This window comes from Schistocerca nitens, chromosome 8 (assembly GCF_023898315.1).
Source record: "Schistocerca nitens isolate TAMUIC-IGC-003100 chromosome 8, iqSchNite1.1, whole genome shotgun sequence".
Classification (NCBI taxonomy): Eukaryota; Metazoa; Arthropoda; class Insecta; order Orthoptera; family Acrididae; genus Schistocerca; species Schistocerca nitens.
Window position 1 is genome coordinate 121,937,308 of NC_064621.1, and position 25,458 is coordinate 121,962,765.

Consider the following 25,458-nt stretch of genomic DNA (forward strand, 5'->3'; position numbering starts at 1 on the left):
GGGTAGCCTGTGTGCGTAAATGATACAGACAACTGTACTGTAGGTGCACCCACAATGGACGGGGAATGTAGGCAGAGACCAGACTAGCCTATGGTTCCTGAAGAAAAGCAGCTGCAGGAACAACAGCCTGGATGATTGAAAGATATGGACTTGTCATATTAGTCAATATGGCCTTACTGTTTTGGAATTGCAAAAGGCTGAAAGCAAAAAGAACTTGCTGTCTTGCAGAGGTACAATAGTTCCCCATTCAGATATCCAAATGCAACTGTATTCAAGAGGATATTGTCATCAGGAAGAAAAATATATGTTGTTCTACGGATCAGAGAATGGAATGTTAAGATCCCTTACTAGGATAAGTAGGCTGGAAAATTTGAAACGAGAAATGGATTGGTTGAAGTTAGATACAGAGAAGTTGAGTCTTAAAACAAACAGGAGTGAGTACAGGGTTACACAAACAAAATCAAATATAGGCAAATGTAACTGTAGGTTTAATAATGAATAACAGAACAGAAATTTCGGTAAGCTTCTATGAACGGCATAAAGAACACATCACTGTAGCCACGATATACGCAATGTGAATACAGATCACAAGAACACAAGTTTATATGCCAACTGGTTTCACAGATGATGAACACATTGAAAGAATATATAATGAGATAAACAAATTATTCAGATAGTTAAGGGGAACAAAAATGGTGAAGCAGAATACGCATTCAATAGTAGGAAAAGGAAGAGAAGGAAAAATAGTAGGAGAACATGGACTGGAGGGAAAAGAATGAAAGTGGAAGCCATCTGCTAGAATTTTGCACAGAATAAAATCAATCATCACTAATTCTTGGTTTAAAAAGCATTAAGTAAGACTGTATACACGGAACCTGGGAATTTCATATTTATTGTATTCTGGTACAGAGGAGATTTCGAAGTTACATTTTAAACTGTGTGACATTTACAGGGGCAGATGTTAACACTGACCATAATTTATTGGTTATGAACTGTATGTTAAACTAATTTTCCTAAAATGCAGGAAATTAAGGAGATGAGGCATTAATAAATTGGAGGAACCAGAGGTTGCTGAATGTTTCAGAGGGAGCATTAGACAACACTGGACTGAAAGGGGGAAAGGGATACCAAGCAAGAGTATGCAGCTTTGAGAGGTGATTCAGGGAAGGCTTTAAAAAGAGAGAGAGAGAGAGAGAGAGAGAGAGAGAGAGAAGCAAATGAACCAGGCAAAAGGAAATACAGGCATCTAAAAGATGAGTCTGAAAGAACGTGCAAAATGGCTTAGCAGGAATGGCAAGAGAACAAATTATGAGCCATGTTCAAAAATTCCAGAATATTTGTAATTGTGCGAAAATGTTACGTTGGAGCAAAATGCAATTAGCATCCTTGCACACACCTGTGGTTAATGTGTAATTGCCAGAAGTTTCACTGTTGTACATTTGTTAGTTATTGTTTAGTGCTGTATTGAGTGGAACACTGTTTCCCACAGTTTGTGAATTTCGCGATGGCCGAGTTAGAAGAGCAACACGTCTGCATCAAATTTTGCATGAAACTCAAGAAACACCAAATGATGCAGGAAGCCTATGGTGGTGAGTGCTTAAGCTGTACTCAGTGTTACAAATGGTTCACACAGTCTAAAAATTACCAGGCAGAAGTTAAAGATGACCATCGTTCAGGATGCCCTTCGATGTCTACCAACGACTTTGAAGGATTAGTTCACCATTAATTTGAGTCACATGGACAAACCGTTAATCGGTGCTTCTATCGGGATGTGTGACGATGCCTGCAGAAAACTTGAGAAGGAAATTGCCTGAAATGTTGCGAGACAATTCATGGTCCTTGCATCACAATACCACACCCACACGTTCACCTTTGTTGGTGACTCATTCTCCACACTCTCCAGACCTGGCCGAAAACCCCCATTGAAAGGATGAAAACTTGCAAAGATAGAGAAGATAAAAGAAAATTCGCAGACAGTGCTTCATGTGATCCAACAAGAGGCATACCAAGACTGCTTCAGGAAGTAGAAACAACACTGGGAGTGGTGTATTAACTGTGGAGGAGAGTATTTGAAGGAAATCATACATGGTAAGTGAAAGGTTAATGTATCAAAATTCTTTGGACAAAGTTCCAATTTTTTTTTAAACAGACCTTGTACAGGCTGTAGAAACATGCCTGACTAGTGGTAAAACGGATGTCGCCTACAGTAAAATTGAAGAGACTTTTGGAGAAAAGAAAAGCAACTGCACAAATATCAAGAGCTCACATGACAAGCAATTACTAGGCAAAGAAGGGAAAGTTGGAAAGTGGAAAGACACTGTAAGAGGATCTATAAGGGAGTAAGCTTGAGCTCTACAAAAAGACAAGAGGAAGTAGGTGAAGTCGAAACTGCAAGTGTAATAGAGCAAAAACAACTGACAAAGTACTGAAAAATTAAGTTGATACAAGGCCCCTAAAGTCAACAACAATCCCTCAGAATTACTGGGATCTTAGGGAGCCAGCTATGATGAAATTATTCCACTTGGGGTGCAAAATACAAGAGACAATTGAAATAACCTCACTCTTCAGGACGAATAGAATCATTTCAATTCCAATGAAAGCAGTTGCAGACAGGTGTTAGGACTACCAAACCATCAGTTTAATAAATCATGGTCACAAAATATCGACACGGATTATTTACAGAAGACTGGAAAACTTTAAGTCTGCCTCAGAAGATCAATTTGGGTTCTACATAAATATGGCAACATATGAGCCAATACTGATCCTACATTTTATAGTAGATAATAGAGTGAACAAAGGCAAACCTATGTTCACTGAATTTGTAGCTTTAAAGAAGGGTTTTGACATTGCTGACTGGATTAAACTCCTTGAAAATTTGAAGTTAGCAGGGACAAAATACAGAAATTGGAAGAGTATACCCACTTTGTACAAAAACTTGAGTGCAACTGTAAGAGCCGATGGACACGAAAGGAAAGCAGTATTTGAAAAGTGAGTGAGACAAGGTTATAACATATCCCTGACATTATCCCATATGTAGACTGAGAAGCAGTAAACAAAAACAAGGAAAAAGTTAGAAAGAGAATTGAAGTTCAAGGAGGGTAAACAAAAACTTCTGAGTCTTATCGATAACATCAGAATTTTGTTAAGAGACAGTTAAGGACCTAGAAGAGCAGTTTAAGGGAATGTATGGTGTCTTGAAAAGAGAAGGAGACAAGCAGCAACAAAAGAAAATTAAAGGTAATGGAATGTAGTTGAATAAAATTAGACAATGCTGAGGGAATTAGATTAGGAAATGAAGCACTGAAATAAGCAGATGGATTTTATTATTTGGGCAGCTACATAATTGAGAATCGCTGAAATTGAAATAACAGAAAACGGATTTTGACAGTGGCTAGAACAGCATTTCCGGAAGAGAGAAATTTTTTAATATCTGATACAGATTTAAATGCTGGGAGGGCTTTTCTGAGGATTTCTTTGAAGTGTAGCCCTGTACAGAAGTGAAAGGTGGACAATAAGCAGTTCAGACAATAATATAAATAAAAGCTTTGGAAATGTAGTGCAACACAACAATGTTAAAAATATATGATGGAGAGACTGAGTAACCAATGGATGAGGTACTGCACTGAAGTGTGGAAAAATTAAATTTTTGGCACATGTTGACGAAAGAAGAGACCAATTTATACAACACATCCTCAGATAGCAAGGAATAGTCAATATGGTAATGGAAGGAGAGGGGAGCGGGGTGGGATGTTTGGAGTGGTTTTGTGTATGTGTGTGTGTGTGTGTGTGTGTGTGTGTGTGTGTGTGTGTGTGTGTGAGGAGGGGGGGGGGGGAGGGTGCTGTGTGGCCACTCCTTTTGTTCAACAGATCCAAGATTCTCATCTTTAAAGGATTCCTGTAACACATGTTTTGTGAGGCTCATTCCTCTTTGTTCTTCATACACTGAACCCTTTTCACCATCTTTGCTTGTTGCCCTGTAACATCCTAATGTTACTTGCATTTAATTTTCCTGTACATAATTTCACATTTTAACAGGGATCTTATTTTTGCCAACTTTCCCACTGGAGAATGATTTTATGTTTTTCTGCTATTCCAGATACTTTGTCTTCCAAACAATATAGCGCATCAACTGCTTTATGGAAATGTCAGAATTTCATTCTATATTTCAATAGGGCCTTTCTCATTTGCTCAGTTTCCCTTAAGCCATCCAGACATGGGATGTAAAAGTTGGTGTAGACATGGAGCTGTACGAGTTCTGTAATATCAATTTCCTGTTATTTTACTTTGAAGAAACCTTGCTATGTGTGAAACACAAAATAAATTCTGTGATGTTCCAGTAACAATTGCAATAGAATAGTTAACCAGTAAGAGGCAAGAACACTCCCTACAACACAAGCAGAACTTTGCAGCCACTAAACTGGATTTCAGCGAACATGTGGTGCTTTCATATTGTAACTTCCACCTACGAACATACGCCACTTCAAAGCATTAGCCTAGGGTATCTTTTGAAAACATGTCATTACTGATATAATTTGTTGTAATAAAATGCTGAGATACTTCTGGCTGGTGATTAAACATTTTGAAATTTCACTTATTCTGTATTGCAATCTGTGCGTTATTAAGGTATGTCATTTCAGTGCAACAGCACATTGAAGCATCATCAAAACTGATATTTTTATTGGTACATTTTGTTAATAGGAGTGGGTTTGTTTCATTTTCTGAACATGCCAGAAAATATGGGCAAACAAACTTCAAGACTGTTTTCCATGTCATTGACATGATTGCAGTTCAATCTTTTTTTTATTCATCAAAACAGCATTCTAGATTCTCGGATACATAATTCCTTTACACACACACACACACACACACACACACACACACACACACACACACACACACACGCATGCGCAAATCCTTCCCCAGTCTGAAAATTTTACCCACAAGCATTATTTTCTATGTGCTTACCTCTTCGTGCAGATCCATAACTCTTTGTCTCTACTCCATGAAGTGTATCTTGTAACGAGCTTATCAGGATCTTACAACGATCATCATTAGCTACTTTTGACTGTTTTATTAGAGAAATCGCTGTGACCAAAGTTTCAATTGCACTAGCATATTCACCTGTAACAGCAGAACAGAGTAATAGCATAATTAAACTGAAACACTTCCCTTAATAATTTTTTTTTTCTTTTTAAAACAGTGCTCTTACCAGCTGCTGCATCAGACACTGCACGAGCAATGGCAGAGCTTGAAACTGTTCTGTTCCGTCCCATTATTTCTTCAAATTCAACTTCACTGATTGGAGGAGGTCCTTCAGGACGATGTTCAGGTGGTGGTGCACCATACTGTGGCTGTAAGTATGACAGTACTTTCAGAATATCTAGCTTACAAGGACAAGCTTGGTTCAGGTCATTTAGTATAATGCTTTTCTGTGAAGAACAAACTAAACATGTAGGGCAAAGTACACCTAGTGCAACACAGACTAAGCAACTGATTTCAAAATGCAAAGAAATCTATTCTATGCAACATAACTTATTAAAGACTGAGGATTATACCTGTTCAGATAAATATCCCTATCGTCACTGTTTCCACTTTACAATGAGCTGACAAAGTGAATGACGACGACGACGATAACAGTAAAGGGAACAGCAAAACCTGTACCTGTGGAGCTGGAGGTGGCCCATAGCCGTGAGGAGGACCATGTGGTGGTGGTGGACCCTGGTGTGGTGGCCCTTGATGTGGTGGGCCAGCACCTTGCTGGAAGAATGCAGGATTCACATGTGGAGCTGGAGGGCCTTGTGGGGGACCTCCGTGGACAGGTGGCCCACCATGACCAGGTGGTGGTCCTCCTGGACCTGAAAAATTTCCAAATACCAGCCATTTTTTTAATAGGGAAGAACAGTCTTCACTTCAAAAACCTTTTTTACTAACTTTTCTACAGTCACTACCACACAAACCAAAGAAATAGTTCTATATGCCGGAATCATTGCTCACAAAATACTTCCACCAGCCCAACGAAAAATGTTTATAAAGAAAATCACAAGTCATAGAAAAACCTCAAATCAAACAAAAATGCACACAGAGTCAATTACAATTAAGACTAAAATTTTGTATATTCAAAATATAGGAAAGATAGTTTTCATAACTAAACTTTTGATGTGTCTGAATTCTATAAAGTTTATCATCAGAGTGTACCGACTAATGGCAGTGAGACACACACGTTTTAAAGTGAGCTATCAAGCTCTCTGGGCCCGATTGGTTAATGGTGTGCTTGCGAGTGTACAATCAAATTGTTAATTCCATTTTATGCATGAAATAGAATCAATAACTCGTTTATATACTCCAAAGCCAATCATCAATTGAGTTTAAACACTAAATTCATTCACAAACAGAAGGGTGCTCAGCATACTGGAAAGTAGAGCATACTGGGAACCATTAAGAGACAGTGCAACAATTACACATGAATCGAAGAACAGACTGAAACAGAAGACATAGTTATGGATAATTAAATGGAAGTGGGTTGGGTAAGCAGCCAGGCGAATGGATAGCAGATGGACCATGTTAGTTATCTGGAGGATTTCAAGAGAGAAAAGACAAGGTCTTTATCCTGCAGTGGCTGCTGCTGTATTCACATTACATTTGCCTGTGTAGAATGTTACTAGGATTTTTACTACTGGCTCTGAATACAGAAGATCATACAGAGCCACCACATACAGTGAAATTTTCTCATAAAAATTTTTATCTACTCATGCAGATAATTTTGATCTATAGCTTATGAACAAATTGCACAAATCTGTACAGTGACAGTTAACTCCCAATTCTTTAAAGAATTGAACTTCCATGTACAAAACTGTTCCAAACATCAAATTACTTTACAAATGAGTTAATGTGTTAAATATTTGAAGTTGAGCAAATCAGTGAGAAAAACTTCAGCAAATATTTGAAATTATGCTTAAAAGTTTGCTGGAAGTCACTCAGTGGATGAATACAGTCTGGGTAATATGCACTTCATTTTTGGCAACAGCAAGTTTCTCACACATCTCAAAGTTTATAACATCATGTCTCCTGAACTGTGTGCTGTACAATGACATAATTTTGCAGGTACATTTAGAGATATATATGGATACTGTCTGCAAACCGTGTTGTGAATAAAGTTGTTATGAGGGAAGATTGGAAAGTAGCGCACAATAATTTAATCATCAAAATGTTTAATAGGTATTTAAAAAAAGACTTATATCTTTTAACTACTTTTCTATGTAGCCACCAATGTTCTCAACACATTTCTTCCATCATGGCACCAGTTTCAATATGCCCTGCTCGTAGTAGTGTGTTTGATTAGAATATAAGCATCTGCTGATTCACTTCCACATCTATCAGAAAGTGACAGCCGGCCAGCAATTTCTTCATGGAATGAAACAGATGAAAGTCCAATGGAGCAAGGTGCAGACTGTATTGTGGATGCTAAAGCACATCCCACCAAAATTGTTGATATTCTCACGAACAGGAGGGCCAACATGAATTTGAGCATTGTCATGAAGAAGACTGACACCATCAGCATTAATGTGGTCCTGTGTTCAACAAAGTCCACCAGTAACACACCATGCATATTCGAGAGCAATTGCACAAGCACTTTCCTAGCAGATTGGATCGGTCTGAATTTTTTTCGTACTGGGGAACCAGCATGTTTCCACGCCATAGAGGCCTGCTTGGTTTCGGGAATGCTGTGGTGCATCCATGACTCATCACCAACTTTAAACTTTTTCACCCACATTTATAGCCAACTCTGACTTCAATTTCGGTGAGAATCAGGTTTAGTAGAGAGCAGGAAAAACCAGAGGCAAGAGGAAATACCCATGAAGAGGAGCTGTGCTCTGTCCAGTCGATCTTTAGTGAAATAGTGACCTAATTCCACTTTTTAATCAGAGCAGAGTTCAGTATTATGCCAAGATATACCTTCATATCATTCAATGAAACATCTCTCCACAAGTGCCATCTTAAATGTTTTGTTAGTGGAGATACCTTCAGCTTTTATTGTGCTGGACACTTATTTGTTGCAGTAACAATTTCATGAATGAGGTTGGACATAGCATTACAGCTCGTAATATTCAAAATATAATGTGGACCAAAGACTGATGGTGATCCAGATTCATCATTTCCTAATGGAGTATGGAAATTTGGTAAGATCACCATACCCATCACAAGAAATATTCCATTTGCAAGCAACAAACCACATTTTGTCATAAATCTCTTCTTTGCTGCTAACTTTCAATTCTCTGGCTCGCACAGAGGAAGAGATTATTGTTGCTCACTGATCAGGAGACGCACCTTCAGTATCCTAATAAAGTCCATCTACAATATCATTACCACTTATACGCCATCTTCATGCAAGCAAAAACTGCACGAAAAGGACATGATCACTTGTACATACCTAATCATGTAGAGCACACAATGTTTACTATCTGATGCTCCGGGTCAAAGCAAAATGGTGAAATGTATTGGACTGCCTGTGAAAGCAAACCAAGCGAAAAACAGTAACTAATTAACTCCTCCGCCCCCCCCCCCCCCCACACACACACACACAAAATGAAAGAAATCATCAAATACCGGAGTGGCCAGTCCCTTACAAATTTTGTGGAAGTTTATCAAATGACAACATAACCTCATGATATTTCCAAATCAACTGCATTCTATATTAACAGTGCAGTGACATTGGCAGAATCTCTAGATGTGAGCACGTGCTTTTATTCCCCAAGAAATGGATGTAAATGAAAACTGAAAATTTGGAATTTTGTAATTCTGACAAAAAAACTAATTATTCCGGTTCAGAGACCTCCGTTCTTTGTCTTCTCCACTCAGTTGGTTTTTAATTCAGAAAGTAAAACAATGGACAAAAATTTTTGTTCGACTGCAGACACACTGCAGCAGCATGACCAACATTTTGTGTAAACAGGTTGTATATGCGGACAAGGAAAAAAAAAAAAAAAAAAAAATTCCGGATCACCCGGTTGAAAATATCCTTTCTCCCGGGTGAAAATATACTTTTTCCGTGTTAACTGACAGTATACTTTTCCTCGAAAATGTAAAACTTACCAACCATCGAATCGCTACGGTTTTATACACCGGTGTAGAATTTCGCAGTGGGGAGGGGGATGGGGGGGGGGGGGGGGCACGTTTTTGAAAGATCTGTGATGTGCAGCAACATGTAGGCTGCATTTTTTCGTACGATGACAGTATAAATTCGAATTCCACGAAACACCGCATGTTACTTTCCGAAGCATTGAAATCGAGATTGCGATGGGCAGCCAGTCGTAGCTCATGTCACGTGATCTTGCCAGCAGATATTCAGAGCATAGGACACATGATGCAGTCAGCCAATAGTATCATCATTGTTCAGTAGCACGAACACACAAATAGGAAAAGTTAATGGTTTAAATTAATATACATGGTGTTACAAGAAAAGTAAAGCTTTCACATATAATATTGGTCTTTAAGATGAATAAGCTGCAAGATAATCTAAGTTTTCACATATAATGTTGATCATTTTTCACGTGTTAAAATTTCAGACATATCACACAAATGTGACCGTAAAATTTTTAATAACGACTCAAATGTCTGATAATCTGGGCTCGAAATTCTTCTAATAGTCGTTCATAAAGAGTTGATTTTTAAACAAGAGCCAAGTGGTCTGCGATTTAAGAAAGTTATCGTACATTCTCGCACATAGTTCATCTTGCGCAAAAGGAAATTTACTTTGAAAGAAACGCTTTTCAAACCACCACACCATTTGCAACATTTTCCCGCAAGTGTTAGAAATACGTTCATTTCAGCAGTTGCCACAGAGCACCAGATAACAGGCACCGCCGCAATGCGCAGCTACGACGATGCGGGAAGCCTGTATGTTCGTACATGTAAAACATTAAAATGTCTTATATCATAAAGAAAACAGGACATCAGAGGTTATTCCAAGAGCATTGGAATTCCGTGAAACATACCAAAATGCATCATTCGGCTTAAAGTGCCGTTTGTATGTCCAGATTCAGATGTAAATTTTCTTAGAGTATGGCATACTGTCATATGTGCTAGAAGATGAAAACGTGCGCTTGAAATGCTGTGAACAGTTGAAACTAGCCAATGGTGTGGAATTAAACACTTCGTTTCAAATAAATGGACTGCCTCAGAGGAAAAGATAAATAAAAGTCAAATTTTTTTTAGCAAACCAACAAAAATATCTCCATTGTTCTGCAAGGTGATTAATGTTTGACTGTGAGAGAGGTGGAAATAAAATAAAAACTGAAACTAATAACTTATGTTAGACTTCTGTGATCATGTGAATGCATTTTAATTCACTTGATAGCTCCCAGCCACAGAAATCTGTTTTGCTTTCATTTGACGTGAGAGCAATAAACGAAGAGGAAGCAGCAAAATCACTAAACATAAATACGGGGCATGTGGAGACTCCCCACTACAATGCAGATTGCTCTGTGTACCAGTCCCAGATCTGTGATATTTCGGGAGGTACGCAACATTCTCGGCAGTATTAATGAGAGCCAACCGAACTAAAATCCTGGTGGCGACATACAATTATTCACACACTATCATACACAGTCTCTGGTAAACAAAATGTGTTCACATGAGACAGCAATGATGTCCATATTTCTTTGTTTTCTTAACAACTTTCCCGCGAGAGTTTTCCACAATGTCCAACAGAATGCAAATTCATCAGGGACCACATTTTCATTGTGGAGGCAGAACAGTTTCAACTTCTTGCAGTACTTTATTCTTTACCTTGGAATACTTTAATATTTCCACAATTAAATATGTGCAAGTGTCACATGCATCTATCAGCTATTAAAATTGTGTTTATCATTCTAGTACAAATGTGCCAGTGATTTTCTTTTTCCTGAGGTTTAAAAAAAAATCATTTGAAATTATCACTAACTGTTAATGCTGCACAACAGTGAGATAACATTGAGGTGCCTATTTTCATGACAGCTGCTGTAATTCTTAGAAACTTTTTAATCAATGGTACAATGTTGTTATCATCATCTCCAGTTTGAAGACTAGTTTGATGCAGGTCTCCATGCTGATCCATCCCATGCAAGGCTTTTCCTAGCTGAACAACTACGGCAACCTACAGCCACTTGAACATACTTACTGTATTCATGCATACCTCTACCATTTTTACATCCTCTCTCCCCCCTTGTCTCCATTACTAAACCGATTAGTCCTACTCTCAGGATGTGTCCTAATAAGCGATATGATTCTTTTAGTGAACTTTTGCCATAAATTTTTCTCGTCTCCGATTTCATTCAGCGCCTCCTCATTAGTTATTCAACCTACCCATCTAATTTTGAGTTTTCTTCTGTAGCACCACTCTCCAAAGCTTGTATTATCCTATTGCCTGAACTACTTATTGGCCACGTGTCATTTCCGTAGAAGAGGATAAATAGCTTCAGAAACTTACTTCCTTACAGTTAGTTAAGTTTATGTTGGATATTAACAAATTTCACTTTTCCAGAAATGGTTCTAGCTACTGCCAAAATCCGCTTTATATTTTCTTCATTTCAACAGCTGTCAATTACAGAGCTAACCTAATAATGAAACTTATCTACTACTTTGAAACCTCATTTCCTAATCTAATTCCATCAGCACTGCCTAATTTAATTCAACTACACACCATTACCCTTATTGTCTTTTGTTGATGTTCATCTCCTGTTTTCATGATACTATACATTGCGTTAAACTGCTCTTCCAGGTCCTTTGACCGTCTCTTAACAGAATTCCAATATTATGGGCAAGCCAAAAAGTTGTTATTTATTCTACTGAACTTTAATTCCCTTTCTAAATTTTTCCTTGCCTGCCCACTGAATAGATGGAATAATGTTATGGAGATATTGTAACCTTGTCTCTCAGTCACTTCTCGAATACTGCTTCCCTTTAGTGCCCTTGGGCTCTTATTATTGCACTCTGGTTTCTGTACAAATTGTAAATACTCTTTACATTCTCAAACAATGGAAATTATGTTGGAATATCAACAATTAAAAGAAAAAGATACAATTACTACTAATCAACACACTAAGTTGCACACATACACAACAAAAAGACACTTACACATTAGCTTCCGGCCAAAGTCTTCATCAGAAAAGCAAATAAGCATTCATTCACAAAAATTCGCACACCTCACGAGCACATAGCCACCATCTCCAACAGCTCATACCAGGGTACACACACTAGCTACCTTCAGATTCAATAGCGAACGTTCCATTCTACATGGTCAAAAGCTTTCTCAAAACTTACAACTTCCATAAACATAGGTTTGCCTTTTTTTGACCTGTATTCTGTGATAAGATGTAGGGTCACATGTTCCTACATAATCAGAGACAAAACTGATCATCTGATGTGAGTTTCTCTAAGTTCTACATTTTTCTGTAAGTAATGTGTGTCAGTATTTTGCAACCATGATGTATTAAACTGACAATTTGGTAGTCCTCACACGTCTCAGCACCTGTCTTCTTTGGAACTGAAATTATCACGTTCCTCCAGAAGTCTAAGGGTATTTCATCTGTCTCATATCTTGCACACCAGGTGGAGTAATTTTGTCAAGACTGGCTCTCCCAACAGTTTGAATAGTTCTGCGAGAATGCGTCTATTCCATGGCCTGCTTCTACTTCGAACTTTCAGGAGTCTATCAAATTTTTGTCACTGTATTACATCTTCCATCTCATCACCACTTACTTTCTCTTGTCTTTCAGTAATATTTTCCTCAATATTTTGCTTCTCTTATACAGACCAAGGTCCAAATTGCAACAGCAATTGACCTAGAGGCATCATGTTATTCACATTTCCTGTTGACGGAAATCAGAGATCAAATTGGTTGCAGAACTATACGAGAGAGAAATTGAAACCAGCTACACATTACAAGTTTTGCAAGAGACATAAATTAACTGGTTAACGTAATTATAGTTGATACATCGCATGTTTTCTAAACAATATATGCGTTTGCTATTTCTTTAAAAACAAGGAGAGTAACTAACATAGACAGTAACAAAGGCGAGATATTCATTGATGTTTCCCAGTTTTCAGGTATTCATGTTTCCAACGGAGCACAGCAATTGACTTCAATTTAAGTTGTTGAATGTCATCTATTGATGTGTGAGCTGCTACCAACAGGTCTGGTCTAAAATAATGTTAGTTTATGAAGGCACCAAGTAAGTGGCAAGCAAACTGTGCCCAGAAATAAATTGTGTACACAAAAAAATATATAAATTATTAGTATTTAAAACTCTGCTGTGCTGTAATTTCACTTTTTACTGTAGCATCCTGACATACATCCTGTCAACAACATGGATTTTTACAGTTTGTTCCTCTGCGACATAGTCTGTAAAATTTTTCATAAGAAGAAAGAAGAAGAAACTTGAAGGTAGCAATTGCCGCATCTGACACGCTAACTACGTTGTGGGAAGTATGTAGCTGCAAGTGCAACTTTGTGAAAAACAAACTTGGCTTCATTGCTGAGTGTATGCCATTGATTAAACTGTGACTGATAAAATGAAATAAGCCAAACTGTTAACACTTGCAATATGTCAATATGCAAATCTGTTTGAAGCAACATACATTCAATGCTTCTAAAATGGCTACTTAAAACACTACTTCAACTGCGGTCTTTATTTGAACATTTTTAGGTGTGAATAATGGAGCTTTATAATTATATTTTCAGTTACAAATGTTTTAGGGAGAAATGTGTTAACTGCAGCAGGAGACATGCAGTACAACTGGTGATACAAGAGTGTACTGTGTGAGCACTTCCGAGCAGGATGGTGGTGTGAGGGATTGAGAAAAGGTGAATTAGGGAGGGGGAACCAGCTCTGTTTGCTGCTGCACTCTGTTCTGGCCTCAGTATAGGAATGAGTGAACAAGAGGTTCCTTCGTCTGTTGCGCAATGTACTATGGAAGTTTTTAAGGCATGAAGAGCTTAAACTGTCCGACATTTTAAAGGCACAGTTTGAAAACACTACATTGTCCCACAACCGAGGGCAGCCATGAAAGTGTAGAAAATGAAAGTCATGCTCATCACCCAAGGTCAAGTCTCATAGAAGACAACACCTGTGCTGTTCAAGAGCTTATTCAATGTGATTGTTGGTGAACTGTTTCAGTATTGAAAGTGCTTGTACCGTTATCACTGAACACCTAAACTTTAGAAGAGTTAGTGCTCAACTTTAGAAGAGTTAGTGCTCAATGGGATTTCAAATTGTTGATATAATGGTAAGATGGAGATTTCAGAACTACAATTTAAACTGTAAGACATTTCCAGGTGCAGATGTGGACTCTGACCACAAATATTGGTTTCAAACAGTAGATTCAAGCATCTAAAAATAAGATTGACAGAAAGTACATAATGGCTGGGCAAGAATGGCAAGAGGACAAACTGAAGACTGCAAAAACTGGGTGTATAAGTGGACGAGGAAAAAAAATCCCAGATTTTTCTCAGTTAAAAATACACTTTCTCCATGGTGAAAATACTCTTTTTCCGTGTCAAATGACACTATACTTTTCCTCGGCACTGTAAAACTTATCAATCCTTTGAATGTTTATAGTTTTATACACCGACGTAGAATTTCCTGGCACTTAAGAAAACAAAACTCAGGGGAAAAGCCACACGTTTTGGAAAGATATTTGATGTGCAGCAACCTGTACGCTGCATATTTTCGTGTTGCAAAGGTATAAATTCAAATTCCACCAAACAGCATGTTACTTTCCGAAGCATTGAAATCTTAGATTACGATGTGCTTTTGCAATCAAGTCATAGCTCATGTCACGTGATATCACCGGCTGATGACAGTATAGGACACGTAATGCAGTCAGCCAATAGCAAGATCGTTCTTAAGTAGTGCGAACACACAAGTAAGAAAAAATAATGGTTTAAATTAATATACACAGTGTTGCTACAAGAAAAGCACAGCTTTCACATATAATATTGGTCTCTTAGATTAATAAGCTGCAAGAGAAGCTAAGCTTCCACTATAATGTTTATCTTTTTTGCGCATGTTACACTTCAAGATACATCACACAAATGTGCCAGTAAAATTCTTAAGAATGATGTAAATGTCTGATCTTCTAAATGGTTGTCCTCAAGGAGCTGAGTTTTAAATGAGAGTCAAATGCTCTGTGATTTAAGAAATTCATTGTACATTCTTGCACATAGTTCATCTTGCATTAAAGGAATTTTCTTTGAAAGTAATGCTTCTCAAACCACCATTCGCAATATTTTCCCGCGACCTGTTACAAATTGGTTCGTTTCAGCAGTTGCCAGAGATCGCCAGATAACAGGTGTCACTGAGTTTGCACAGCTAGGATGGCACAGGAAGCTCGTATGTAAAACATTAAAAGATCTTACATTATGTCACAAAAGAAACAAGACATCATAGGATACTTCAAGAGCATCGAAATTTCGTGAACCACACTAAAATGCATAATTCGGCTTAAGTGCACATTTGTATGTCCAGGTTTGGATGTAAATTTTCTTGGGAGTACCAGTACCGTATTATCTCATGTTTGGTTCTTTATTATGGCATAATGGTGATGGAAAACGTGCACTTGAAATGCAGCAACCAGTTGAAACTGGCCAAAAGTGTGAAATTAAATGCTCCATTTTAAATATATTGACTGCCTCAGCGGAAAGACTAATAAAAGCCAAATCTCTTTAGCAAACCGACAAAAATAACTTCACGGTTCTGCAAGGCGATTAATGCTAGACTGTCAGAAAGGTGGAAATAAAATCTGAAACTAAGAACATATTTTAGACTTCCGTAATTGTGCGAATGTATTTTAATTCATTTGATAGATCCCAGAAACAGAAATCCGTTTTGTTTCTATTTAATGTGAGAGCAATAAATGAAGAGGAAACAGCAAAATCACTAAACGTAAGCACAGGTCACGTGGAGATTACCCACCTTCCCACAACAGACTGCTCTGTGCATCATCCCCGGATCTATGATATTTCCGAATCGGGGCAATACTAGATAATGGTGCCCAGCCACACATCTGTAGCCAGAAGTGGGAGAAGGTAATACTCATACGCGACTCAATGGCGCATGCGTTAAGAGCCCACCCACAACTGCTCAAACGGATCTAATGTAAACAGTTGTCATATCACACTCATTGGAGGCAATGAAGTCAGTATTAAATAAAGAATTAAAAACTGAAGGTGGAAGGAATATATGGAGGATCTATGAATAGGAAAAGGTTGGGCACCAGCGCTCCTTATGGAGGAGCCACAGTGGGCCCAGAGCACATGACAACAGTTTAATGTTGCTAGCAAACGATTTTTGAAAATAATCATTCTGAAATTAGTTTGCATACCATTTGAGTAGAAAAAATATCATTTTAATTTTAAAAATGAAATGTCGTTTGTGCGTAAGGCTGATACTATTCAGTTGGCCTGAGTAACACATTGCACTTCTATAATTTTGTGGTACCTGGTGAGTGTAAACACTTGAGAAGAGAAGCTGATGCAGGACCATCACAATCAAGCAATAGCTGTCATGTTTGCTAGTGAAGCATCCATACAAACAGTGGCATCATTTCCAGACAAATAGTTTTGATAGTGTTGGACACTTTAATATTTTATTATATCTTGAGTGAACGATCAACATGTCTCTTCATAGCTCCTGCTCGCTATACACACATTAGCCAACAATTAGGAAACTTGAGCGTTCCTTGTTCATAAGAAGTTTGCTAGTGCTTCATCAACCAATAGTGCACACTCCTCAACATCTTCATTGTTTCCCACCAAGTGATTTTTTCATGGACACAAACAAAAAAATAATTGGAATTGGGGGGTGGGTGGAGACAAATCTGGACTATAGGGAGGGTGGCCGAATGTTTCCCCATGCCTGTTCTCCAGTTTCTCCCTTGTCTAATTCACCGTACAAATCGTAGTATTTATGGAGAAGGATGACATCCCTGATGTGCATTCCTCATCTTTTGTTCCAATAAGCGGCTTTTGCTAATGTTAACAACTGTCAGTAGCAAACTACATTCACTGCACATCAGTTGGGAAGAAAGTCAATGAGTAGCACTCCTCTGTAGTTGAAAAACACGTCGCAAGAACTTTTCCGGCTGAGAGACATGTTTTAACCATCACTTGGCAGACTTCATCCTTTCTTTGCCACTCCTTACCTGCAGTTTCAGATTATGGAGTTTAATGACACCACATGTGATGACACCCTTCAAAAAAATCCTGCCCTTCGTGCCAGAGTTGAGGAATATCTCACAAATCTCATACCTGACCTGTTTTGCTGTTCCTTAATAAGGGCCAAGAGTAGTACTAGAGAGAGAGAGAGAGAGAGAGAGAGAGAGAGGTCAATCTATGTGAACTAAGATGGCGTGTATGTGTTGTGTTAAACAGTTTGGGGTAACCTGTGGCACTATCTCCAGTGGTCACAAGCTGCTTTTACTTTCTTGTTATTCCCTTCAGTGTTTAAAGAGCCTGTAACTACCGGAGACAGTGTCACAGATTATCCAAAAGGTCTAACACAACACATAGATATTGTATTAAAAAACATAAATCCAACTTGAAGGTTTAAACCTCTCAGAATTTGCTGTAGAAATAAATTTTGACCTGTAAGAGTGAACCTGTTTTATTTGACACCAACTACAGTCACTGTACAGCCTAACCAAATATGTTCACATTTAAACCTATGCAGCCATTTGCAATGTTCATAATGCAATCAAATAATTTTAGATGCTACATGTCAGGCCTGCTGTGTAGTTTACCCTGAGACAGAAAAAGAAAGAAAGGAAGGAGAAAGAAAAACTGATACAAAGATGAAGGACAGGGCGATAAATGAAGGAAAAAAATCAAATTTAAAGGGAACTCTTCACATTATAACCGGAATGGGTGTGCTCCACCTCCTTGCAATACTATTTGTCTTGTATTTCAACTTCCAATGAAGGACAGTAAATTTCCAAACATACTGCGATGTACAGAGTGTGTCTGAGAAGTTCAGTAATTGGTCTTAAAAATAAATGAAGCGAGGGTTATGAACAGAATACCTTTACTGGCTCTCAAAGTAATCACAGTGAGCTCAGTGAGCTACAACACACATCTGACACATTTTGTTAAGCCTACTGTCAGTAAACTCTTCTTGTGGGATTGCTTGAAGCACCCTAGTCACACAGGGCTACCACAATTTTCCCTAAGTGAAATTCCCTGATATTTCACTGATTTCCAGACAAATTTTAGAATTTTTCCCTGATAAATTTTGAGATCTCAAGGGTAAGTTAATCTGTCTTTGCAGCTACGGTTCATGAAACAATAGTGGGGGAAGGGGAGAATAAACTTGCAAGCAGATGGCGTTTCCTGATGTGAGAAAAAATATTAAGTACTAACATCAACATCTGTTGTAATGAACTGCTTTCAGATGGAGAAAGCAAGCCAAATGATATGTGTGTTTCATTAAGACCACTGATGTTATTTTACTTCAATAAAACAAAGCACATTTGGTGACAAAAATACACATAAACGGCTAAAAAAAAGGGGGCATTCTGTCAGGAAATGGTGAACAGTAAAAAGTTGGTCGCAATGTGCACAAATGCTTGTGGCAGCGCGACTTAACAAAGACAGTGCCCAATATGCAACCTAGTTAAAATGACTTCCTCACAGCGGGAGAGCTGAGAGGTGGTCTTCCAAGATGCTGGGAGAGGCTTAATAACCTTGTGCTTGTTCCCATGAAGGGAGGACCAGTAGCAATACCAAAGTGACACCACTTTCTGACAGATAGCAACACTGAAGATAGTCACAGTGAATATAAGAACTAGTGCGATGAAGTACAAGGACTGCAGTCTTAGCAGCAGCAGCAGCAGCAGCAGCAGCATCAGCATCCTCGTTTCCTGTCAGACTGACATGACCAGGAAACCACATCACAGTGGCTCCATCAAGGGTGAGCAAGTGAAAGCTTTCCTGCACCCACTGCACTAAGGGATGAACATTGTACAGTGCACAGAGGCTTTGAAGGGTGCTGAGAGTGAGTGAGCAGATGACACAAATGAAAAGCCTATGTCGCCGGATGTACTCTGTGGCCTGATACAGGGCGAAGAGCTCTGCTGCAAATACTGAACAGTTTGCCGGAAGTGGAAACTGAAAAACATCAGCGCCAACGATGAAGGCACCCCCGACACCACAGTCAGCCTAAGAGCCATCAGTGTACACAAAGGTACTATTGCAAAATTCCGTTGGAAGGTTGTGAAACTGAAGACAATAGAATGAGACTGGTTTAGTGTGCCTAGGAAGCGAATGAAGGGCAAGGTGAGCATGAGCCAACGCATGAATCCAAGGTGGTGAAGGGTTCACACCCACCAGGAAAGTTGCGGAGAATGTGAAGCCGAAGCGACAGCTGAAAGTGAACTCCAGGAGGTAACAGAGAAGAGTGATGCGCTCCGTACAGGCGATCAAAGGAGTCATTGAAAAAGGAGACATAGGATGGGGAGCCATGTATGGCAAACAAATGGCATGCATACCTGCTGAGGAGAAAGTCACGGCAGTAGGACAGCAGAATTTCAGCAGCTTCTGCATACAGACTCATGACCAAACTAGTGTAAAAGGTGCCAGTGGCCAAATGCAGGTTCATAGATAGTATTGAGACAGTGTAAGAGGGATGGACGTTCAGATGCATAAACAAAGCACCCACTGTCTATTTTCGAACGTCCAATGCGCTGGTACAAATGGAGGTGGTGGTTCGATATGCACCCCAGGAAGTACTATTGAGGGAACAAAGGACACTGAGGGACTGCGTACAGTGGACTGCCAGGTAAGACATGTGAGAAGACTAAGAGTGTTTCCTATCGCGCAGGAGTCACAGGAATTTCATAGTGTAATTGAATGGAAGAGCAACAGACCCAAGATGTAAAGATGGTGGGGGAAACCAACTGCACCAACAGAAATTCATACAAACGGTTTTGTCAATGGAAAAGCCATCGGCACTGTTCCATGAGCAAGGACAATTGAGACACCACTGAAGATGCCGCTCAATGAGCCAGGTCCGTGAAGAACTGCAATAGATGGCAAAATTATCAACAAAAAGGGACTCGGAGATGCCCAGTGGGACACAGGCAATTATAGGGTTAATGTCAATACTAAAGAGGATAATGTTCCAGACAGAACCCTGAGGCACACTGGTTTCCTGGATAAAAGTGTCTGACAAGGCAGAACCCATATGTACCTTGAAAATTCGGACAAGGCAAAACCCATATGTACCTTGAAAATTCGGGCTTTTAAAAATGCGTCACAGAAACAGGGTGTGTTGCCTTGGAAGGCCCATGTGTAGAGAGTATGGAGGGTACCAGTCCTCCAGCAGGTGTTGTAGGCCTTCTCCAAATTGGAAAAGAAACAGCCGAAGTCTGGGATTTCCACAGAAAACCATTCATGACATGAGTGGACAATGTGAAGAGATGGTCACCTGCAGAACAGCATGCTCGAAATCCACACTGTGCAGTGGTTAGTAAGTTATGAGACTCGAGCCACCATACCAGTCGGGCATGAGTCAAACGTTCCATCACCTTGCAAACAAAGCTGGTGAGAGAGATGGGGCGGTAGCTAGAAGGAAGGTGTTTGTCCTTACCGGGTTTAGCTATGGGTATGACAGTGGCTTCAAACCAAAGTCTGGGAAACGTGGCCTCTGCCCAGACGCGGTTGTACGTATTAAGCAGAAACATCTCTGCACACGAATTGCATCACAGCACTTCTCGGTCCACCAGGGGACTGGGACATGGCACGGTAAAGATAAAGTGCAAGGAATGGAACGTTCTGCAGCGTTAAGGATAATGTTTGTATGGTATTCCACCTGTCAATCACAACCGAGAAAATCATGTTCATCAAAGATCACTGTGGAGGATTAAAGCCTCCAGTCGGCCTTAGCTAGCCGTCATTTGGGTATGGGTGCAGGTGGGGTAGAGTCAGCAAATGGATAGCACATAAGAAATGGTCGCTCGAGTATGTGTCAGAAAGAACGGGCCACTCGAGACAATGGGCAAAATGTGCAGTGCATAAGAATAGGTACAAATGGGAACAGGTGTGTAAAGAGTCTCAAAGGAACCTGGGTGCTCCTGTGTTAATGCAGAAAGTCAGCCAAGAGGGCACCTCTCTGACAGGTTCTGGAAAAACGCCAAATGGGTTGGTTGGGTTAAAGATTAAAGGGACCAAACTACAAAGGTCATCGGTCCCCCCCAAACGGGATGGTGAGCATTAGTCACCAAGCAGCAGAAATGGATGAGGTGCTAGCCCAATATGCTGGAGGAAGTCGGCCCTGGTGACATCGAATGATGGAGGGATGTAAATGGTACAAAGGGAGAAGGTCAATTGAGGAAGGAAAATGGGTCATCAGGGAGATGGGTTGACTATGAACGTCATCCCTTATGAGCAGCAAGACTCCTCCATGAGATGGAATCCCAGCTCATTCAGAAGGTCACAATAGACCAGGAAGAAATGCGAAAGCTCAAAACGGTCATGACGACGCAATTTTGTTTCCTGAAAGCAGCGTACAAGGGGACACTGCGATTCTAAAAACAGCCGTAAATCCTCTTTGTGGGATCGAAGGCCGTGAACATTCCATTGGAGGAGAGTCACGATGAGGAAAAAAATAAAGGGGTGTCATCTCGGCGGCTGCTGAGTGCCAGCCTGTGAAGACTCGCTGCTACAGGGAACAGAGGCAGGAGGGTCCTGCTCAACGTGGTCCACAGAACTGTTAGCTTCATTCTGCTGTCGGCCTGTGGAGTCCAATGCAGAAAAAAGGTTGGTAGTGCACACCAACGACATGGAGACTGGTCAGGCGAAGTTATCACGTGACGACACCGTCGAAGAGGATCTTTGAGTCAGCAAAGGAGAAGACCGTTTGCCTTTGTTAAACTTCTTCGAGCCTTTCCAATTAACAGAGAAAGACTCAAGTGTCGGTTGGCTGGAGGGACACAGGAAGTCTACACGGGAGTGTTCCTCGTGCCCTTTCCAGCCTATTCATTGTGCAGATGGTGATTTCACTCTGTGAGGCTAGAGTTTGATGGCTTGTTGCACACCTGGACAAGGGGACTGCGATGCTACCATAACACTGGGCGCTTTCACAACCCCAGAGCTGAATCTGAGGTCGCCAAGTCTGCATGGCCATGCCCTTCATGGCGTGAGATTTAACAAGAACAGTACTATAAGGGCCAGGTGGTAGAACACAGGGTACGTGACTAGCCAATAACTTGCGAGCAACAGTGTAAGGAACTTTTTCCTTTACCACATTCATAAAGATACATGGGACAATCTCAAGAGGATGTGGATGGTCACCCTTTGCAGTTGATACAGCAGGGAGAAGAAGGCAGACAGTCGCCCTCATGCATATCCCTACCACAGGTTACACATTTGGCCGAGTGTCGACAAGGCATTGAAGTGTGGTTGAAACGATGACACTGGTAGTAGTGCGTCAGATTCAGAATGTATGCTTGGACTGTGAGAACCTCATAGCATGCTTTAAACTTGGACAGAAGCACCTCTTGATCAAAGGTGAGGAAAAACATGCATGTGGGAACTAAGGAGGCAATGACACCCTGATCGGAGAGGTACGTTTGGATTTTGGCCTCAAGTCAGATCATAGAGCAGCCTTGTGTAAATAGCACAATGGGAAGAATTCAGAGTTCTATGGGTCTCAACACGAACAGGATAGCCGTGGAGAAGCAAAGCAGCAAGCAGTTGTGCTTGAGAATCAGAAGTTGTCTCCAAAAGCGAAGTCCCATTCTGTAAACGACAACAGGATATCACAGGGCCAGCAACTGCATCAACACCTTTCTGAATAATAAATGGATTTACCGTGGTGAAGGAATGACCGTCTTCAGTAGCTGAAACCACGAGGAACTGGGGCGCAGCTGGGAGGATCTTTGAACTGTTGGCCTCATTCCGTTTATATTTTTGTAGATTTTGAGTGTGAAGATGATTGGCTCATTGCGAGAAAATCCCCCATGATTGCCAGTGTCTCCGATGGTGGGCTCCTTCCAGCAGGAGCCCCCTTTACAAGGAGGTGCACCTGCCTTATGATTGTTCACACCTCAGGTCACATCTCCTGAACACCTGACAGAGGAACCAATTGGCAATTTGGGAAGGTAACAGCTCAGGTAATCACACCTCCCTGGACCTGGCCTGTACCAGGGGGTACGTGTGAACCCTACCTGTCGACCCTGGACTGGGAATTATGCATTACCTAGTCACTTGTTACATGTCAGACACATGGGCTGGCCTTCAGGAGCGCACAGGGAGGAACAAGAAAAAAGAGGAGACTCACACGGCAAAACAGAGGAAGGATACAATAAGGTGAATGAAGAAAGGAAAAAGGAATGAAAAACAGTGGTCAGACTGTTCTTATGTCAGCTACAGTCAGTGCAGGACATTCCCAAAAACACCCCAGACATGTTCCCCATGGGACAGGAAAAAGAATAGCAAGAGGATAAACATGCAGCATGGAAGGGAAAAGATGCTGCGAAGACTGGGGCCCCATGGTAGATTTCTGGCCTGTGTGAACAAAAAAATCTTAAGTACTAATGTCAACATCTTTTGTACTGAACTGTTTTTAGATGGGGAAAGCAAGTCAAATGGTGTGTGTGTTTCATTAAGACCACTGTTGTTATTTTATTTCAATAAAACGAAACACATTTCTGGCCCAAAAAAAAAAAAAAAAAGACGTGTTTCCTTGGAGTCTGAAGACAGATTTAAAATACCTCCACTGATTTCAGAAATAACCTCAGAAAAAAGTAGGCCTCTTGAAAGAAGTGTATAAGGCAGGGAAGAGGGGAAAGAGTTGTGCAAACCAACACCATAGGTGACCACCAAAAGAATGTCAGTTCTACTATGTTCATTATTGTCTGTTCTTAGTCATTGTTTTATGTCTATTATTTTACAGGTATTGTGTGATTTTTCTTTCGAGACATATATGAGTACATAGCGTACAAACCACCAACAACCGACAATTTTCTTCTTCTTATTGTCCATACTTTCTAATATATGACCTACTTCCAAAGTGCTAAAATGTACTAGAATAAATGAAAGTCTGAAAAATGCCACACTGTACAATGAACTTGCGGTGAGACAGTTTCAATTCCTGAAATCCATCGCCCGTGGCCTCTGGCCTGCCGAGGAGCACCGCAGTTCTGGGTCCTTGGATAAAACACGAAAATCCACCGCATTATGCCACACACAAACAGACCCGAACTGCAGGCAGATCAATGAGACTAGATCCGATGGGCAGGGCCTGCACATGAGTGGGAAATGATGGGCTTCAGATTGGTTGGCCCGATCCCTTAAGAGATAGCCAAAGAAATGGCCTCCGTTTTTAGCCCGTCATGGAAGCCCACTGGTGTGGCCAGCCATTCACTTGTCACAGACACCATCTTTGATGAAATGAGGCCGTGTTGATCACTCCATCTAACAGATAACTTGCGCAAATACTCTGATAATATCAGTAGTAATGAGAATAGATATCAACTCAAAATGAAGATGATCGCTGAGCCACAGACAGGCACGCTGAAAAGAATCACTCTCTCACAGCTAAATTTTTGGCCTTAACCTTTGTCACAGTTGGAGATATAAGCACAATTGCCCACATACATGACAACAGTGCTGCTAGTGATTCCATAAAAAGCATTTGCTGACAAGTTTCCAACAGCTTTACAACCAATGTCAAAAGCATGTTCTATGCAATGGTGATTACTTTGAAGGCCAGTAAAGGTACTTTCTTTGTAACTTTTGTTTTCTCTATTTTCTGAGAACATTAACAAAATTATTCAATTGCACCATGTACAGCTATTACACTGAAGTGCCAACGAAACTGGTATATAGGTATCCATTTTCAAAGACAGAGATATGTAAACAGGAACAATACGGTGCTATAGTCGGCAACATCTATCTAAGACGACAAGTGTCTGGTGCAGTTGTTAGATTGGTTACTGCTGCTACAATGGCAGGGTATCAAGATTTGAGTGAGTTTAAACAGGGTGTTATAGTCGGCGCACCGTGAGCATCAGAAATCTGGTAAAACATCAAATCTCTGACATTGCAATGGCTGGGAAAAGATCCAGCAAGAATGGGACAAATAAGTACTAAAGAGAATCAATGAATGTGACAGAAGCACAGCCCTTCCACAAACTGCTGCAGATTTCAGTGCTGGGCCATCAACAAGTATCAGCGTGCAAACTATTCAATAAAACCTCATCGATATGGGCTTTCGGAGCCGAAGGGCCCACTTGTGTACCCTTGTTGATGGCACAACGGAAAGCTTTACACCTCACCTGGGCCCATCAAGGCCAACACTGGACTGCTGATGACTGCAAACATGTTGCCTGGTCGGACGAGTCTCGTTTCAAATTGTAACAAGTGAATGGACACGTTCGGATATGGAGACAACCTCATCAAGCCATACGACCTGTGTGTCAAGACTG

At 40.3% G+C, this 25,458-nt stretch overlaps 1 protein-coding gene across 8 annotated transcripts in view; it reads right to left on the reverse strand.

Moving 5' to 3' along the window:
* LOC126199299 (cleavage and polyadenylation specificity factor subunit 6) overlaps positions 1–25,458 on the reverse strand; it is a 181,654-nt gene that overhangs the window by 38,291 nt on the left and 117,905 nt on the right. For all 8 annotated transcript variants that reach the window (XM_049936130.1, XM_049936128.1, XM_049936125.1 and 5 more), the window contains exons 8-10: positions 5,662–5,855; positions 5,210–5,351; positions 4,966–5,121 (exon numbers count right to left, since the gene is read on the reverse strand). In XM_049936130.1, the coding sequence (XP_049792087.1) occupies positions 4,966–5,121; positions 5,210–5,351; positions 5,662–5,855 (492 nt within the window). The remainder of the gene's footprint in view (positions 1–4,965; positions 5,122–5,209; positions 5,352–5,661; positions 5,856–25,458) is intronic.